At 38.1% G+C, this 19,635-nt stretch overlaps 1 protein-coding gene across 6 annotated transcripts; it reads left to right on the top strand.

Annotated features, from left to right (window-relative positions):
* Positions 1 to 1,392: 1,392 nt before the first annotated feature.
* Positions 1,393 to 18,398, top strand: HNRNPD (heterogeneous nuclear ribonucleoprotein D). Of its 6 annotated transcripts, XR_011464532.1 has the most exons (10): positions 1,393 to 1,896; positions 3,758 to 3,814; positions 12,691 to 12,859; positions 13,468 to 13,629; positions 14,936 to 15,067; positions 15,498 to 15,597; positions 15,711 to 15,857; positions 16,956 to 17,050; positions 17,364 to 17,470; positions 18,231 to 18,398. XR_011464532.1 is itself a non-coding variant. In XM_070372575.1 (9 exons), the coding sequence occupies exons 1-8, from the start codon at positions 1,664 to 1,666 to the stop codon at positions 17,021 to 17,023; spliced, it is 1,068 nt and encodes a 355-aa protein (XP_070228676.1). In that variant the 5' UTR covers positions 1,393 to 1,663; the 3' UTR covers positions 17,024 to 17,050; positions 18,231 to 18,398. The 6 variants fall into 6 exon arrangements, 4 of the variants coding, with proteins under 4 accessions (XP_070228676.1, XP_070228677.1, XP_070228679.1 ...); XR_011464533.1 differs by lacking the exon at positions 15,711 to 15,857; XM_070372575.1 differs by lacking the exon at positions 17,364 to 17,470.
* Positions 18,399 to 19,635: the final 1,237 nt, after the last annotated feature.

Genomic DNA, 19,635 nt, shown 5'->3' with positions numbered 1-19,635 from the left:
AAAAAAAAAAGACTTTTTAGTCTTTCTTTGAGTTTTGGATGGTGTTAATACGAATTCATTTAATTACAAAGTGGAAAACAAATATTTAAACTCTTCAGAGTTCTTAGCTATACTTCACAACTAGTCTTCGTTTCTCCAGTGCCTAGGCACACGCTAAACATGCAAATAATCACTTGTTGACTAAAGTACCTAAAGTCTTCGTATACTTCTAGATGTAATTGCAAGAAGCTGCAAATCCCAAAGCCCGAATAAACCAGCTTCCAGTCAAGGCGCTTGGGATTTCGAATAGGTCTATTAAAGAACTTGACTGTTACCCTGCGTAACACTCCGAGCGGTGTTTAACAACAACAAAAAAACTCCTCTAGTCCACAACAGACCGAGAAACCTTGTAAAGATGACTCACATCATTTATGTACTCTCTATAGCACACAGGCATTAACATTAAATGAACCCTTGGTTGATTTAACACACTTCCCAACTCCTAGCATTTTCAAAGAATCGTGGTAGGTTTCAGGATCCTCAACGACAGCAAAGCAAAACCACCCCGTTCCTTAAGATACGTAAGTTACCTACTTCTTCTGGAGAAAAATTTCAGGAGAAAAGCAGGCAAGCAAGTTATCTTATTTGGAAAGTACATCTTAAAAGGAAAGCAGCCCTGATCGTCAACAACCTCAGCCGGCCCGTCACGGGTTGGGAAGCAGGGGCAGCCGGGGACCCCTCAAAATGTCACCCGGTCGCCAGCGACTACGGCGGCCGGACGAGCTGCCGCAGTCCGTGGCCGCGCGCGGCCAGCCGGGGCGCCTCGCTCAGGCCACCCCAAGCTAGGCGTCCCCAGGAGCCCGCGGGACAGGGTCAAGACCTCTGGGCCGACTCCCTTTCCTGGAGGGAACCGCTGACATCCCAGGGAGCCGCCGGCAGCGCGCCTCCCCTCCCCCACTCCAACTCTGCAAGCGCACAGGGCAAAACCGCCTTCCGGGAGGTGCTACCACACCCCGGCCCGACGCCTCGCCTCCCGCCCGCAGCTGGGCTGTGCGGGAGGGGCTGCTGGGAGAGCCGACCAGGAACCCTCGGAAAAGCGGGGGTGGAGGAAGGGGCCCCTCTAGCCGCGCCTTCGAAACAGCGCTCCTTGTTCTCGATGGTCCCCGCGCGGCCGTCTTATCGAACGCCATTTCCGGTTCCTTTTAAAGGCCCCCACGCTGTGCGGCGCTGCGCGTGCGAGGAAGGTATAAAAGGGAGCGAGAGGGCGGGACCGAAGAGGAAGGGGGAGGAAGGAGAGAACTAGCGGTAAAGGGGGCGGGGGAGGTGCAAAGGGCGCGCTCGCGCGTCACGTGACCGGGACGCGCCGTTCTTCCGTCGGCCATTTTAGGTGGTCCGCGGCGGCGCCATTAAAGCGAGGAGGAGGCAAGAGCGGCCGCCGCTGCTTTTTCTTTTTTAGTGCAGCGGGCGAGAGCGGGAGTGCGCGCCGCGCGAGAGTGGGAGGCGAGGGGGGCAGGCCAGGGAGAGGCGCGGGAGCCTTTGCAGCCACGCGCGCCTTCTCTGCCTTGTTGTGTGCTTCGCGCGGTAGAGCGGGCGCGCGGCGGCAGCGGCGGGGATTACTTTGCTGCTAGTTTCGGTTCGCGGCAGCGGAGGGTGTAGTCTCGGCGGCGGCGGAGGCAGTAGCACCATGTCGGAGGAGCAGTTCGGCGGGGACGGGGCGGCGGCGGCGGCAACAACGGCGGTAGGCGGCTCGGCGGGCGAGCAGGAGGGAGCCATGGTGGCGGCGGCGCAGGGGGCAGCGGCGGCGGCGGGAAGTGGAGCCGGGACCGGGGGCGGAACCGCGGCCGGCGGCACCGAAGGGAGCAGCGCCGAGTCGGAGGGGGCGAAGATCGATGCCAGTAAGAACGAGGAGGATGAAGGGTGAGTAAGGGGCGGCCCGGGATAGTCAGGCCCAACTATCCCCCCTCCCCCTCCCTACCCCCCCGCCATTAGGCCTCGTTCCCGCTCTCCGCCCGCCCTCCAGGCGCCCGTGCAGCCTCTTTGCACTGTCCTCCCCTTTTCTACGCTGGTCTCCCCGGGGCTTTCATTTCCTTCTCCCCCCAGCCTGCTAATCGCCCCCTCCCCCATCACACACGTTTCCACCTTTAGCCGTCACCATGCTGCTCCCCGGCCCGCCCTCCTTCCCTCCCTCGCCTCGGGTCTCCTCCCACTGACTTAGCCGCCGGAATTTTTTCCCGCCTGTCGAGGGGGTAACCTTTTTTCTAGTCCCGGTGTCTTCTCGCTGCCCAGTTTTCTTAAAAGTCCTGGGTATAAAAAACGCAATCAGAAAAGCTTGTATGCCTGGACACCTAAGGGTTATTGGGTGCTTCTCACTGCAGCATCCCGAGACGATGCTTTTACAAAACACATGCTTCGGGGAATGTGTAGGCTGTCCAGCTTTCCTCTTTTCCCGTCTCGGCTTCAGGCCGAATGTATTTTGTTTTTTTCTTAGTATTTTGAGTAAGTTTCGCCTCGACCTTCGCCTTTTTCCTCTATTCACCATCGCCCAACGGCTTGCTCACACAGTCCCTACTTTTCAGCTTTACGGAACCCAGTGGGCCCGGTGAAATTGCCCGATCGCCTGTTGGTACGTTGGTTTTGCTGCCAGGGCTTTCCTGAAGTTCCTGGTCGGCGGGCCTGCGCTTGACTGGAGCTCTTCTACCTCTGGCTTGCGAACTGCCCTTCCCCCACCCGCAGAGTTATTCTAACCGCGCACCTTTTTCGCGCCCTCGGCTATTGGATTCCCCGACTGTGGATACAGATAGTACGCTTACCTTACTTCTTCTGGGCGGTTTTCAGTTTTTACAACCCACCCTGTGCCCGGAATCCTTTTTTTGGTCTCTCTTGATTTCTCCTTCCCGCTCTCACCCGCTTAAGTTAAAGGAGGCCCACCAGCCTTCTTTCATAAAACGAACAAATCCTGTATTGTGCTATGGCTTTTTTTTTTTTTTTTGCAGGTTTTTAAGTAGTAAGTTGTTTTCTCCATTTGGAATACGTTGTGTGTATTACTTAAAGCTGCATAGTATTTATTAGAACGCAGCATTTGGGAGCCGGGAGCATAATACAGGAGTTAGCAGGAGGGACTAAATCGAGGTTCTTGCTTGAGTTTTCTTATTCCCGTTACTGATCACTCATCTTGGGTTATCGCTTCCATTAATTTTTGTAGTTGGGGCGGGGGGGGGGGTGTGTCTGTGAACTTTTTTCCGCTGTAACAAGGAGAAAGGTGTTGGTAGAAGGTAAAAACAGTAAAATGTCGCTTTAACCCAATATTAGAAAACACGGTGTCCTTTATTGGGAAAAAGCACAAGCTTTGCAGCGGGAGAGATAAGCCCTTTGGATACAGGATTTAATATTCTCAGCCGAGGCAGACTTGTGTGGGGCTGTTTTGCTGATTGCTGGCTTTGGGAGAGTAGAGGTGGGATGGGGAAACTTCATTTATCTTGAATTATGTACGACTTAGTTTAAGAAAGGGATATGTTAAATGTTTGGAAATTTAAGCCTTTAACGTTTTGGTTTTTTTCTGAATTCTGTTCTTTGGACAGAGGCAGCCAAATGATTAATTGTTTAACTTACTGTTTGGGGCAGGCTTTCTGTTCTGAATTTTCAAATCACAAAGCAGCTGCCTTTGTAGTTAATCTACTATTGAACTAGAGTGTAAATAAATTAAAGTTTTTAACCCTAACATGTCAAACACTAAAACTAGAATTTTGATTGGTTGCTGTACCGGTTGTTAATTCCCTAGCCATTCAAACTCCTCCCCACGACACTCTGAAGCAGCGACGGCACAGCGGGAAGAATGGTAAAACTTTTACATTTTATTTCTGTATTATAAAGGTTTCAGTAGTCATAACATGTGGAGGCTTTGAATTGGTTAGTTGCCCATTGATTCCCAGGAAATTCTAGACTTTAGTACAGTAGGATATTTTGTACCTGGGATATAAAACCTTTTAGGCATGTGTGTGATCTTTGGGCAAAATTGATGCCATTACATGGTTTTTGGTCTGTGGTAATGCATGTATTTGTGGTTTGGCCAATTAATGCTTAATATAATTAGTAATGATGTTTTCTATGTGAGCAAGAAAAAGTAAATTGAAAGTTGATTTGATTTTGTTAAGACAAAATTTCCTTGTAATTCTAACTTTAATGCTATGTGTGAAGGTTATCTGATACGAAGTATTGTGTGTTTAAAATATATTGCATGTTATACTGAAGTATTCTGGAGATGTCAAAACCATTTTTAAAGTAGTATTGTGTATATGTATGCAAAAATGAAGTTTTTTTAAAAATCTCCAAACATATTTGTAAACACAACTTTAAAAAGAATTGCACATTAATGTTAGATCATATTGATGTGGCTTTCCACTACAGCTTAAATCAGACTTTTAGATGTTCAGTGTGATTTGGCTGGAATGTTAATTACAGTTGGTTTACATGTATTCACAATTGCATGACTTTTTGGAAGTCTGGTAGATTATTGTTCTTTTTATCCCTCCCTTCCTCCAGATGTCACTATTTCAGCCTTTAGGTTATATTTGAGTTTTCTAAGAGTTTGTATTTACTACCACTGGTGTTTAGAGGGCAGGTAAATTGCAGGTAGTTGACTTACAGCTGTAGAGACTACATTCTAAGAACCCAGTTGGGATAACATTTAAATCTTACAGGAGCTTATTACTGTTATTTTCTTTCACTGAAATCTGTCCAGTTTTATATTGGAGATGAAGTTTGACATACTGAATAAAAGTTTTTTGATGGAAATTAATCTGTTTGGCCCTTTGATAGTTGAATTTCATTTCTAGGCAATAGTGGCAAACTAAGTATAAATTACAACTGTATTTGACTGCTCCATTACTTATTTCATCTTATGTAAGCAGTTATTTTCAGTAATTTGAAAGGACCATACACTTAGGTATAAAGGTTGGTTATTTCTTTGACTTTGCGATAATTTTTGTGTTCTGTTACCTAATACTATATAACTTTGCAAGTTTTTTGAGTGATCTCTCAGGAAAATTGAACAATTGAATATTTACAGCTAACAATTTTAGGTTTTAACAAATATTTTCATTTTTAAAGTCTAATAATTTGACTTAAATTACTGTCTCATCAGTTAGCCTCGTGCTTTACACATACTGTTTTTTAAACAACAACAAAAAAATCCCTCAAAATTTCTAATCTTTTTGGTGTTTGCACTTGCCACCCTATGTGCTGTTCTCTGTGTCCCAATTTGAGGAAAACTGGGGAAAAGTTTCGTAATAGTGAAATAGTGGTTAATAGAGACAAAATTATCTAAATTTAATTTCTTAAACATATCTTTTTGTGTGTGTGTTTTTACGATTCTAATGAGACTAAAGTGATTACAATTTCATCTTAAAAGTATTTTAAATTGTAGACTGAAGTGTTTATTTTTAATACAAGAATAAACAGGCATTTTGAGGAGGACATGCTTGTTAAACCTCTAGTGGAATAAAGGGTTTCCACAATTTACTGTGGACGTTTAGGGTATTTCTATAGTAAAATGCCTTCCTGAGTTCACCTCATTTTAATTTTTCCAACTTTCACATTCCAAGTTTTTACTTAGAAGCTACTACACTGGGATTTCCCGTTTTGGTGTGGACTTACTCCTCCTCTATAAGGCCACAATCCTTTTAGATACTCTAAAATCACTTAGTGTCTGCTAAAATAATGCATTCCATGTATAGCAAGCTACCTGGAGACAAAGTTTTTACATTCTAATGATTCATGGGGAGCTGTAATAATACTATGTTAACCTTCAGACAGTTTTACAGGGTAGGTGCATTGACTTAACCTTCATTGGATTACACAAGCAGAATAACCCTTTTGTCTATCAGCCAAAGTACAGCAATAATTTCCTAGTAATAGGTTGATTGATATAGTACTGTAACTGTTAGTGTATAAATTTAAATATGATTCTTCCTGTTTGAGAATATTGTAAATTAAATGTGCTATAGGTTGTCACCCATCTAATTTTTAAGAAATGGGTCTACCTAACAAGTTTTTGTTTTAAATATTTGAGATTATACTCTATATCCTGGTGCTTCTGGGGCATCTTGAACATTGCTTTGTAGAAGAACAGTTACTTTTAGATAAAATAGTCTCACGCCAGATTGACTGGCCTTTGATTTAGTATGTTGGATTTACTATAAAGTTGAGACCCTGAGTAGACTGAATTTTAGCATTCTTTGGAACCTTTGACAGCTTCCAGGGCTAAAATTGCAGAAATGGATGCCCCCAGATCTTAAGATGATGAACATGTAAGGAAGGAGTACTCAATTCTCTTCGTTTCATGTTTTTTCTTCAATATACAGGATACTAAAATCACCTGACCTTTTGGGTTTGGAATTGGAGAATATCATTGAATATCAGTTTTTAAGTGTTGCTTTTTGAGATGAATATACTTGTAGCCCCTTTTATAAATTAAGTGTATGTTTACTGTGAGTTTTTCTGTTTTGTTTTTTTTTTTTAACATTACCAGGGTACTCTGTCATCTGTAAGGGTGCCCTAATAAGAGTTTTGAATTTAACATTGTGTGTGATTTCATGGCCAATATTGAGGGTGATTAGTTTTAGCTTGAAAGCATTTAAAAAGGAATAGAATTAATTTTTTCCCGTATTCGAATTAAAATTGCACCTTGAGTGTGTGCAGGTTCACAAATGGAGTGATGAAACAACCTTTGTTAGTTGAAGTTTCATTTGACTTTAGTTCTGCTTCAACGTTTTAGTAGATAGGGCACTGAACTGGATGCTGGAAGCGTGGAATCTGTTTCTGTTACTTCACTTCCAACAGTGTGGTCTCAGGTAATATAACATGTTTGTTACTTGGTTTGCTGATCTGTTTGATGGAAACACTGCTCACCACAGGAAGATTGACTACATAGCCTGCTTTCATAGCTTGTGTGTATTTATCCTGTGCCTTAATAGTTGATACTGCCAGTGGTTTACTCCTGTGGAGTAAAGGTAAGCATGTTTTAGTTTCTGGAGTATTATATTATACATTGGAGCTAGACATTTAAGACTCTTTGGGGGTGGATTGGGAGACTCATATTACTGGCAGTGTTTGGCCAATAATCAAGGTGATAGTTTTAAGCATTGGGTCATGTTCTGTAAGCTCCTGCTTATCTAGACTTGAAGCTATCACAAAGCCCAAACAGCCGGGAAACCCAGCTCTGTCTCCCTACCCCAAGTCTCATGAGAAAGAGATGAAATTGTCAGCCAGTATACTCGAAAAGAATCAACAGACAATGTCATGGAATGAATCTTAAATATTTTCCCCCTTACATTATTAAAAAGTAATGTGATTTTAAAGCATTGCAAGATTCTGAAGTTCCATGGAGAAAGGTGAAAATCATTTGATGAGTTTAGTGTTGATAAAGAATTGTGAACGTGTAGTAATCTCAGTTAACCAGAATCTTAACCTCTAGGTAGAACAGTGTTTATCTTACAAAGTTGATTGAGAGTTTATTTTAAAAGCAAAAATACAAGATGTCATTCTTGCTTGGGAATGAAATGAAAAGGGGAAATTTTGGGTTAAACATTTAAAGTTTGTTTAAAAATTCTCATGTTTATTAGCTATTAGATTTCAACTCAGTTGTCCTTTTTAGTCATTTAGGTTCATTCAAAGTATGAAGAAATAAGATCTGATACATTAGCTCTTAGAAGAATTTTTTTTTTATTGACTTACTAAAAGTTTGTCAAGCCATTTCCAGGGGTATTTTTTTTTAATGCAGATTCTAAAATGATACCATGTGATATCTAGTTGCAAAAAATGAACCCCTCCCTGTTTTAGGTAACTGCTGACTTAATTTTAAACTAAATCTGTATTTCATAAGGAAAAATAAATACTCATTTTTTTATCTACTGGTAAGAGTCCTTACTAGCAATAATGTTTAATATTTTAGGATTGTAAAGACATAATGATAAAATACCAGAAATTTTATTTAAATAAGGATTAGTGTTTATGCTTGAGTGACATTACTCTAAAAGGTGACAGTACTTAGCCAGTCATGTTACATACTTGAAATGTATTATCAGTTTGACATTCTGTTGTAGTTTTTAAACTGTCAGAATTTGTTATGAAACTACATATGGAAGATTGCAAGTTGTTGGGAAGTTTTAAAAGAGAACTTTCTTTGCCCTTTTCCAAAATTGGAAAGAAGTGTAATGAATGATATTCAAAGTAATGATGTATTACTTTGAATAGGGTATTTGACAGTAAAGCCTTGTTAGGGGAAGTATCTTTATATAAAAAATACTATTGAGTTTGGAGTGTTTAAACCTAGAGGCCTCAGTAGTATTGAAAATAAAGTTCTTAGATGGGAAGAAACAGCTTCCACCAGCCAGTACTGTTGCTTACATATTGCTTTTTATATTTAGAAATTCTTCCTTACTAAAGTTACTGGCATTTATGTAGAGTACAAACAAATCATTAGTGTGAATTTGGAACTACATTTTATTTAAAGAGTCTCAGACAACCTAATTTCCTGTCTGTATTTTTTATATGGGATATATAAAGTTTTGAGGCTAAGTCTTCAGCATTAAAAATCATCTTTTAGGATCCATTTGTATAAAACTCATCTTGGCCTATACACCTTTAATGTTGGAAACTTTAGCTCATGCAGATTAAAAACAAGTCATTGAATAAATGAAAAAATTATTTAATATTTTAATATTTAGTTTGTGTTCTACCCTTCTAAATAGTAATTTGTTTTTATTGAGCACTTAGAGTGTGTCAGACCATGTTTTGTGCCATTTAAATCCTTATTGCAGGTAGCCGAGGTAAGCGTTCAGTAAGTTCTGAAGGAAGGATTTAAACCCCAAGTAGCTTGGCTCACTGCCTCTAACCTCTAGAAGAGAATGTCCCACAAAGCACCCTCAAGTCTCATTTGGAGACTTATCTGCAATGCTTGTCATTTAATACTATAGTATGGTATAATGTCAGTATTTATAAGGCAAGGATATTTTAATTCTTCAGTAGGTATTTTAAGTTGTGTACTGTATTGCTTCTGGGGTGCTAAATAATTTTATAGATAGAATTAAAAAATTAAACTTCGTTGATACTGTAGATGAAGTTCTACACTTCAATTGGGATTATTGATTCACTTACAGGTAAGGATCAGATTTTAAACTTGTAGTATTAGGGACCCAATTTTGCTACTTGAACAAGTCCTGTGCTGTAGTTTTAACTTGACTGTTCAGGATTTTTATGAAAGTCCAGCTCTCCTTCATTGTAAAATGTTTGTGTATCATTGCAGGGGTGTAAGTAACTTGAAAGTCAGTCTTTGCATTCAAGGCAGCGAAGGTAATCTGGACAGATAAGATATTGTGCTTTAAGTAAGATATAGTAATATAAAATACAGGTAGTTTAAATTGATGTCTTATACCATTTCATAATTTGAGTCGGGATGTGGGAATGCTCATGTTATAAAGACGCTAAAATAAGTTCCCATTTATCCAGAATTAAGATAACAGGCTTACTTTTATCTGTTATATTTTGGTATGTCTACTGAATAAAGACGGGATGGATTTAATATGTTACATTTGGTAAAGATGGGGTGGATTTGGTACAGTATGTTCATTGTAGTATATCCACCTGTCTGGTTATCAGTTTTGTGCAGCAGCCTGCCTTATTAGAGCAGCAGAAGAGTGCTTTGGGGCTGCCAAAATGGTAATGGGTTAATCTCAAAAAGAGCCAGTTAAACTCCTGGTCAGAGGCTGTTTACTGTTACTTTACCAAAAATTAGAAAAAAATCACGTGCCAACTAACTTCCCCCATAATGGAGCAGGGAGCATTTTAGAATAGCGGCTGCTGATTAATCTGGCAAAAATGAAAACTAGAACTAAGAAAGCTAGAGCCAAGGAATAAGGTGTATTTAATGCATTAATAAAAAGTTCAGAAGAGTGTAGGCATGCTACAAGTAGCATAAGGTGTCAGTGGTGACTGACAGAGTGTTAAATCATGATTACAGCAGAAGAGTATGTGCAGTATGCTGTAGGGGAAAAAGAAAAAAAATCAAGTAGTGCGTTAATTGCTCAGTCGTGTCTGACTCTTTGGGACCCCACGGACTGTAGCTCGCCAGACTCCTCTGTCCATGGGATTCTCCAGGCAAGAGTACTGGAATGGGTTGCCATTCCATCTAGGCGCATTCCAAGTAAATTGAACATTAAACAATTGAGAGACTAGGGAAACAGGAAATACTTGAAGGAAGGTGGACTATCTGGCTTGTTCTTTAAAGGTGCTGGATGGCTAAAGTTTTATTACTACATATTTTGCTCTAATTTTTTGACAAACAATAATTATTCTCTGGAATATCTATAAGTTACAGTTGTCTAGGACATTTGCTGTTCTGGATAAATAGGATATGACTATTAGTTTAAGAAGGATAGCCTCTTCAGTGACCTTTTAACTCTTAAGGTAGGCACATTTAAGTATTTTTTGATCTTCAGGACTCTTATTAAATGTGCAGAGTTTCTCTAAAGAACACTTAATGGACCAATTGATGAATTAGTATGCTTATGTAGTATTTAAGAAAACTGATTTCTAATGTTGACGAAGTTTGGGGTTTGTGAATAATAGAATGTGCCTCATTCTTGGTGTTATATTTTATTTCTTTGTAACTATTTTTTATTAATTTTAAATTGAGGACACAACTCAATAAAAACATTGCCTTGGGTAAATAAAATATTGCCTTGGGTAAATAAAATCAAAACTAGTTTTGTCTCAGTATCTGAGGAATAGGCCAGACAGCCACAGGATTTTCTTGCCTTTCAATTTCAGTTTTTTAAAAAAGGCTTCTTTAATTATTCTCTTCAGGTTGAAATAACTTCAAACTGTTAAATTATTGGTGGAAAGTTTCTGTAATAATCACAATAGTAGTAATTTAATAGTTGGATTTTAACATAGTTGAAATTGTTTCTATCAAGAATATCCCGTGAATATCAGAGTAAGAGGTCATTGCCTTATAGTCAGTTTCTTTCTCATGAAAAAGATAGTAGTGTCCTCTTCACCTTGAAAGAGTAAATGTTGATAATGTACTTTCGTCTATGAAGGTACATACTCTGGATCTGTAGGTTAAAAATAAAAGTGCTTAAAGCAATTTAAGTAACTTGGACTGTATATTATTTCACTGGATATGAAAGAAAATGTCATTGAAAATACCTCAACTTTTTCCCCATGGAATTAGCCATAAACATTAAAAAATACCTGTACATCATGAGTGTTTTGTTATACTCCTTTGATTATAGAATACAAAAAGGGTTAATAAAAGTTACTTAGAGTGTGGAAATTTTATTAGAATTCTGAATGTTAAGCATATAAATAGTCCAGTTCTAGAATACAGGTACAAGTTGAAAACCTAACTTAAATGGGAAGCACACTGTATGCCTAAAAATGACTTTTTTTGTGTTAAATTTATCATTGGAAGTAAGAACAAGACTGATAAAACAGTAAGATCAGTAACACCTCAGTTAATCTGGCATTTTTAGGTTAAGCTGAAGCAGGATCTTATTCTAGAGATAAGACTTTGTCCTTTTGTTGAAAGAGTTGGTTTCAGTGGCAGAATTCTAAGAGGCCCACAAGATGGAGATGTTCTTGCTTTAATTTCTTTCCAGAGCTGAAAGTTAGCACCACATTCCCCCCCTGCCCTTACCTCTGACCCTATCTGTAGTTACAGATAGAAGTCGTTGACCAAACATGGTTTTACTCCCATGTTGAAATTGATTTTTAGTCCTCACATAACAAATTCTGACAGTTTACCCTTAAAGTAACAATCTTCAGTCTCTCCAAAGGATAGGAGGTAATGTTAGCTCTTTTGTGGGACTGGGTAAAGAGGGCAGAAGTCATAGGGCTCACAGAGCCGCCAGATCTGAGCTTTATGACCTTTTGCTGTAATAAAAATAGGATTTCATGTTAAATTTTCTTTTGAGGGGGGCTGTAGTTTGGATTTAAAGTGTCTTGGTGGTTTCCACTTACCACTTGTCACTTGTAGCATTTTAAAGATTTAAATATCTTATTGCTGGTTAACTGAGGTTCTACTGGAAATAAATCATCTAGGCTAATTAGTGGGTTTTGCTTCACTGGATAATTCTTTTTATTCATTAAATTGCTTATGTGATTACTTTTGTCTTTATTAAGGATTCTTAGCACATCCAAAAACTTGGTTTACAACTTAATTGTGAGACTTTCTCATTTTTTTGTGCTAAGAGTTTTATTAATGAGAGAACTGTTAGAAAAGAAACTTCAGTGTAAGCACATGGTAGCTGCTGTGATTAGTGGGAACTGCATAACCTTTTTATAAGTTTAATAAAGATTTGGAAGAGAAATTTCAAGGTGAAATTCTGTATTTCGCTATTAGCAGTATTGTAATTTAAGAAAGACGGTATACACTCTTTTTACCTTGGGGATGCACTTATCTTTTTCATAAGTCAAAAGACTTAATCTGCTGCTTGCTCACTATCTTGTAATTGATTATGCAGGCGCAGTAGTGATAAAACTCTCCAAAACTGTAATAGAGTGTTCTTGATATGTGGTTATGTAGGAAGAGTGACATTTCAATATACTGCCCAGTAAATTGGTGCAGTTTGGGGAAAGTATATTATTGATGTGGATACTTAAGGCAAAATAAAAAACTTTTTAGCATTTTAATATTGCTTTTTGTCTTTACAGGAAAATGTTTATAGGAGGCCTTAGCTGGGACACTACAAAGAAAGATCTGAAGGACTACTTCTCCAAATTTGGTGAAGTCGTAGACTGCACTCTGAAGTTAGATCCTATCACAGGGCGATCGAGGGGTTTTGGCTTTGTGCTATTTAAAGAGTCGGAGAGTGTAGATAAGGTAGTGTGCTATGTGTTCTCATCAGTTAATAATAAAATATGTGAATAGTTTGATAAAATTAATATGCCCATTGTTTGTGATTTCCCTCTTTGCTTATATGAAGGAAAAGATAACGGCTTTTGCCAATACATTTTAAGAATCAGATTGAAGAATTGTTTACTGAATACTTCATGTGCCAGGCTCTACTATATTAAGATTAAATTTAAAAGCCTTTAAAGATGCTTGATTGGAAAGATGTGCTGTGACATGTTTACAGAAGTAGAGATGTTGAAATCTGTAGGCAGGAAACTTGACTGGATCATTTTACATTTCAGTCTTTAGGCTACAGGGAAGTAGCAATCATGCTTATAGAGCTGATAGATAAAGGCATGATGATTTTCGGATTATTGATTAACCCTTCTCATTCTTAACTGACCTTGAGGCTTAAACACTAGTATATATTAGCAGATGGCACATCACTACATTTGGACGGTTTAACTGTGGGCTGGTCAACGTATGTCTGGCATTAGCTATATTTATTCAACTATAGTTATTCTTAAGTAAGTTAATGATCTCTGAACTTTAGTTAAGATACACATCTTTCAAATGAAAAACTTCAATTTCCTTAGGTCATGGATCAGAAAGAACATAAATTGAATGGGAAGGTGATTGATCCTAAGAGGGCCAAAGCCATGAAAACAAAAGAGCCTGTTAAAAAAATTTTTGTTGGTGGCCTTTCTCCAGATACACCTGAAGAGAAAATAAGGGAGTACTTTGGTGGTTTTGGTGAGGTATGTGTTAATATTTTGACCCGTGTTTTTTTTTTTTTGTTTGTTTTTGTCAAATTTAGTATAAATACAGTTGTCACATTATAGATTTCTCAAAATTGTTTTGAAGTTTGGACAGATAATGTGATTTGTTTGGAAATAAATACAGTTGTCACATTATAGATTTCTCAAAATTGTTTTGAAGTTTGGACAGATAATGTGATTTGTTTGGAAATAAGGATGGTGTAGATACTTTATTAGTAGTAGTTTCAGTAGTGTCTTTGGAGGTTAGAAGATTGCCTGTTCTGGTTTATTGAGGAGCTGTTGTGCGCAGTGTCCCTGGGCACAATGTACACAAACTTTAAAGGAGATGTTCCTATTTTGAAATTTACTGGATTAGTAGAAGGAATAAAACTAAATGAGGAAGAAATCAAGATTGGATTACCTGAGATACACAAGGCAGTGCTTCAGTTGAGAATAGAAAAGAAATAAACTAAAAATATGGTGGAGTGCCTTCTCAGTTAAGTACATGTATATGTGCAGATTTTATGAAGCTAATTACAGATTTAGATTCTGTTTGTGAATTAATGATTTAAAGCTGAGAAATTTGAGTCTTTAGACCTAGATACAGCCGGCAGACATCCTTGGTATGATTCAGACAGACATATTGCTTGTTTTGTTGTTAGTATTTAAGAGCTGAAATATTTCCCGCAAAAATCTGGGCATTTACCTTTTCTTCGATATTTGTAAGATCAAGCAACATTGGGATTGCCTTCTTACATGGTTACAGCCATCTAAGATTTAAGTGTAGCAGCTTCTACCTTTGCTCGAATATTCTTTATAGTTTTTAGCAGTTCTCACCATTCCCCCATATTCTCCCAAACAGTCACTTTAATTCTGTTTCTCTTAAAATAGACTGTTTTGGGATGTTCCTGGTGTTCAGTGGTTAAGACTTCACTTTTGCCATGCAGAGGGCGTGAGTTTGATCCTTGGTCAGGGGACTAATATCCCACATGCTGAATGGCACGGCCAAAATTTTTAAAAATGTATTGTTTCCTTTTGCTTGTGCTTAGTGGGCATTTGAGTTTGTGACCCTTGAATTAAGTAATATATGTCAGTGCCCTGGGAAGCTGTATTTTTATAAAAAGCTTTAAAGACTTTAGGTGGAGTGCATATTCTAATGTGAAAACTTCTTTTAAAAGAGTAAAGTAAACGGAGAGACAGCAGAATAGAGCTTGAGGGCCAAATGCTTGTTTTCTCTGTGCATTATTTTCCCTACTAAACTTGCAAACTAAGGTATTATAACTTTTTTTTTTTTTTTAATAATCAGGTTGAATCCATAGAGCTCCCCATGGACAACAAGACCAATAAGAGGCGTGGATTCTGCTTTATTACCTTTAAGGAAGAGGAACCAGTGAAGAAGATAATGGAAAAGAAATATCACAATGTTGGTCTTAGTAAAGTAAGTTAAGCAATTGTAGATAATACTGGGTGGTGTTGAGAGTTAATCATGTAAACTTTCTATAAAAGGCTCAGTTTGTGTGCTTCTGCTTTAAAGATGTCTTATTGGCTCCTTATTTATCAGTCATTCTTTGACTTTTTGCTTTTAGTTGGGGAATATTTTTTTTGTTTTTAAGTGAATTTTTGTCTAGACTTTACCAGGAGATATTTTCTGAGGACCCAACAAATAGAATATAGTAGCATACTCAAGCAGATACTTCTTGGATCTGTCAGAAGTGTTATTTCTCCAAGTACTGATGATTGGTTTACTTGAAGAATTGATTTGAGGAAAGTATCAAATCAGCCCACTGTATGTTTTAGACAGTATTGGCTATTCTGGTTATTTTTTTTTCCTTGAGTCAGTATAATCACATACTTTTTTCTCTCTTTAGTGTGAAATCAAAGTAGCTATGTCGAAGGAACAGTATCAGCAACAGCAGCAGTGGGGATCGAGAGGAGGATTTGCAGGAAGAGCTCGTGGAAGAGGTGGTGGTAAGCTTGAGCCTAAGTTTACTCTTATCTTAAGCTTTTCTACTTTTTAATTATCCTGAAGTAAAGATCTTTGCTGATCTTCTGACTTTAGTGAACCTATTAATGTGCTGCAGGCCCCAGTCAAAACTGGAACCAGGGATATAGTAACTATTGGAATCAAGGCTATGGCAACTATGGATATAACAGCCAAGGTTACGGTGGTTATGGAGGATATGACTACACTGGTTACAACAACTACTATGGATATGGTGATTATAGCAGTAAGTACTATACTTTTTATATTAACTGCTATTTGACATTTATTTTGTACAAATTTGGATAGGTAGAAAGGTTAGTGTAGCTTTGCCAAGTGCAAACTTCTTCAGGTTTCAAATTCCTGGAAACTTGAAACTGCAGCCATTTTTTGCTGTTTCTCCCAGCTTTTGTAGCACATGCACGCTCTAAGGGTAAGGTGTATGTGTGTTTCTGTATATGTTTGCTGGGCTTCGGTTTTTCTTGCTTTTAGAAACTAAGGTTAGGTCAGGTCTTGTAAGTTCAAGGTATTCTAAATGTCAGTTCTTGGACCAACCAATAATCTTGGCATGATGTGTCTTAAATCCTATAAAAGCGAAGGATGTTGCCAGTTACCACAAATCGTATCCTCACCATAAGATAATCAGGTGTAAATTGTTAAAACAGTTGTTGAACTTGATGGGGCAAAAAAGAACCCTTGAAATTGAGACATGTGAAGCCCTGACTTTATTGTGCAACTTGATATGTTGCTCTCCTAATTCGTGGTGACTTCTGCCTTTCAGGGAAGGGGCTCTACTGGAAACAATTTTAGATTTGTTTGGAGGAGACTGGTTGCATTGATTGCATTGTTTTAAGTGGTGATTCTTTTTCTTCCTTGGTTAGACCAGTTCTTGGAATCATATCCTTTCTTAGGTGACTAGGCCTGCTGCACAATAATAGGCTAACTAAAGTCAGAAGAAGGTCAGCAAAGATGGCTGGGTGAGCTTGGAGCCCTTTGCTTAGAAGGGCAGAGATAAGAAACGTTGATTGTGGTTGACAGAATCTCCTGTTCTAAATTGTAAGACGGTTTTACCTGGTGGTTGTAAAAGAGTCTGCTATGAAACTCTAAACCTTTAAACTGTAAGGGTCAAGGGATTGTGTTCCATTTTATATAAGAATCAAGTAATCAACTCATCCTGAATGCTTCTCATTGTAGGCATTCAACATATACTTGTTAAATGATTGGAGATGGTGATTTTTTATGCTGGGAGGATAACTCCTAATTTTTTGCTATATTTAAAATTAGACACTGTTCTTACTAGTACTGTGTAACCACTGCAGATGTTCTAACCCTGTTTTTACTTTAGACCAGCAGAGTGGCTATGGGAAAGTATCCAGGCGAGGCGGCCATCAAAATAGCTACAAACCATACTAAATTATTCATTTGCAACTTCCCCAACAGGTACGTTCTCAAAACAGTCCTATTATCATCTTAAAGTAGTTTATATGTTCTATATTGTACTTAATATAATGTTTACTATTTTAAAGTTTCACAGCACCCAGCTGTGACAGCACACAGCTTATCATATTTTAACATAGTGACTTTTCAAGATATGTAACACAGGTGCTTTTAAGCTTTTTGCCTTTTTTGTCCTATTATTAACAAGTCAGTAAAGTTAACAGGTAAAGTACTGCTAATGGGTACAAATTAAGGAATTGCAGCAAAAAACTATTGCCTACTAACTCTGACATTATACCTTGTTTGTACCCGCCAGCGGGAACTTCCTTGCAGGCCCTGTGTCGCGCTGACTTCACGATTCTCACAGGCCCGCTCAATGCGGACAGGGTACGAGATGCTCACGCTCTCGAATGCTGCCGTGTGGTATGGTCTCTTCCAACATCCTGTATCAGCATTATAAAATAAAATGGATACTTCAAGCTTTGCCTTCACTTATTTCTTTGCTTTTAAAAACTATTTGTAATGTAATTTTAATGCATTTTTTACAGGCCCAGTAATGGTTAAATACGTCAGCTTACTGAATAATTTTAACTATTTATTCTTCTAAGGATACAGCTTGTCTCTGGATTTTCCAGTCTTAATTTTATATTTTATTAATCTATTTTAATGCTTGCTTTTCCCATTTATAGACGTTGTAGCAGTAATTGCAAGAAGTTCTTGAGCTGAATTCCTGTTGTGACAACTTCCTATATATCTATAATTATAATAGATAACTTTTTCTTTTAGTTGTATATAACTTTTCTATAATTTCCGATGGGCAAGAGATATGCTGATCCAATAAAAATAAGTTTAAATATTAGATGCTCTTGGGTCAAAATGCCTTTTACCAAATTGACTGACCTTTTTTATGAGTTCTTGGGTAGATGCTTTTTGAAAAGCTTTTTGTAATTTTAAAGAACCCTTTGAAAGCATATCACATCTTAAACCAGTGGTGCACATGTGGATTTACAGCTCATGGACTCTACTGTTCAGCTTTAATTTATAAAACATATCACACATTTAATGTTATACAATATTTACATATAGTGGGACATAGGGATATCTCAGTTTTATGTAAATTTTGGTAAGTGTTGTAGCTGCCTGGAGTGATTGCTGTTTTCTTTTTCTTCTTCTTTGTCTCCAGGTGGTGAAGCAGTATTTTCCAAATTGAAGATTCATTTGAAGGTGGCTCCTGCCACCTGCTAATATCAGTTCAAACTAAATTTTTTGTATCAAGTCCCCGAATGGAAGTATGACGTTGGGTCCCTCTGAAGTTTAATTCTGAGTTCTCATTAAAAGAAATTTGCTTTCATTGTTTTATTTCTTAATTGCTATGCTTCAGAATCAATTTGTGTTTTATGCCCCTCCCCCCAGTATTGTAGAGCAAGTCTTGTGTTAAAAGCCCAGTGTGACAGTGTCATGATGTAGTAGTGTCTTACTGGTTTTTTAATAAATCCTTTTGTATAAAAATGTATTGGCTCTTTTATCATCAGAATAGGGAAAAAAATGAATTATAAACTGTCATGAAGTTAAGCAGAAGTTTGGAAAATAGTAAAACTTGTCAAAATTGAGGCCATGGTTAAGATTGCAGTGAAATTTTACATGTTTTTAGTTAAGATCTAGTTTTTGGCACAGTGTGACCTCCCTGTCCTAATTGGAAATGACTTAATGTAGTTAATTTGTTTGTTGGATGTTTTAAAAGTACTTCCATATGTAGCCATTAAGCTTTATAATACTTTCCCAGTTTTTGCTTAATATGTATTGTGCTTTTTAGAACAAATCTGGATAAACGTGCAAGAACCCTTTTGCACAGATAATGTTTTGTGCTTCCATTAAATAAAAAATCTGGTTATCATAATACAAATGCAGCTAGTTTAGAGATTTTTAGGGTTGTGGGTTTGTATTCAGTAGATATCCAAGTGTTGAGGGAGGATTAAAGAAATGTGTACTGTGTTGATGTGTGCGCTCATTTGTTTGGATGATTTTTATTGCCATTTCTTAAAGTCTTAGTTTTTTTGGCGGGGGAACGGGGTGTTCAGGGCTTTAAAACATCCCAGACTGGGATTTTAAGACACCTAGCAGTTCTGAGTCATTCTAAGAAAGTAACTGGGAGTTTAGTTGATGGCTTTAGGATTAAGTTGGAAGGTTTCTTTTTTTCTGTCATTTGTAAAATGTAGAAATAGGTAAACTTTCAGTTGGAAGGCTTTTGGTATATGTTAATAGCATTCAGGGAATTGATACATATCAACTTGGAAAATCTTTGCAGTTATTACTCAAGTGAATGGTGGTAGCTTATCCTGACTAGTCAGCTGAGTCAAGCCAGGCTGCTAAGAACAGATAGAAAAAAGTACATTATAGGTGAGAAATCTGATAATTTTGTAGAAGAGTGAAGTGATTTTTATAGTCTTGCCCCCTCCTCTTGTTATGGTGTTGAATCCTCTGGTGTTAAGAATTGACCTCCAACTAGGCAGGCATTTTAAAGTGAACAGAAGTTTGTGTTAGTAAGTTAAACTTACATGATAGATGTCTAAATTGGGGGCTTGGAGCCT

The sequence above is a fragment of the Bos mutus genome, chromosome 6 (genome assembly GCF_027580195.1).
Source record: "Bos mutus isolate GX-2022 chromosome 6, NWIPB_WYAK_1.1, whole genome shotgun sequence".
NCBI lineage: Eukaryota > Metazoa > Chordata > Mammalia > Artiodactyla > Bovidae > Bos > Bos mutus.
Note: the sequence above shows the minus strand (reverse complement) of the source record. Positions and strands in the feature narration are given on the sequence as shown.

Coding starts and splice junctions, on each gene's coding strand:
- HNRNPD (XM_070372575.1), top strand. CDS start 1,664: ATGTCGGAGGAGCAGTTCGGCGGGGACGGGGCGGCGGCGGCGGCAACA. Junction 3,815..12,690: donor ACGGCACAGCGGGAAGAATG/GTAAAACTTTTA, acceptor TTGTCTTTACAG/GAAAATGTTTATAGGAGGCC. Junction 12,860..13,467: donor AGTCGGAGAGTGTAGATAAG/GTAGTGTGCTAT, acceptor CAATTTCCTTAG/GTCATGGATCAGAAAGAACA.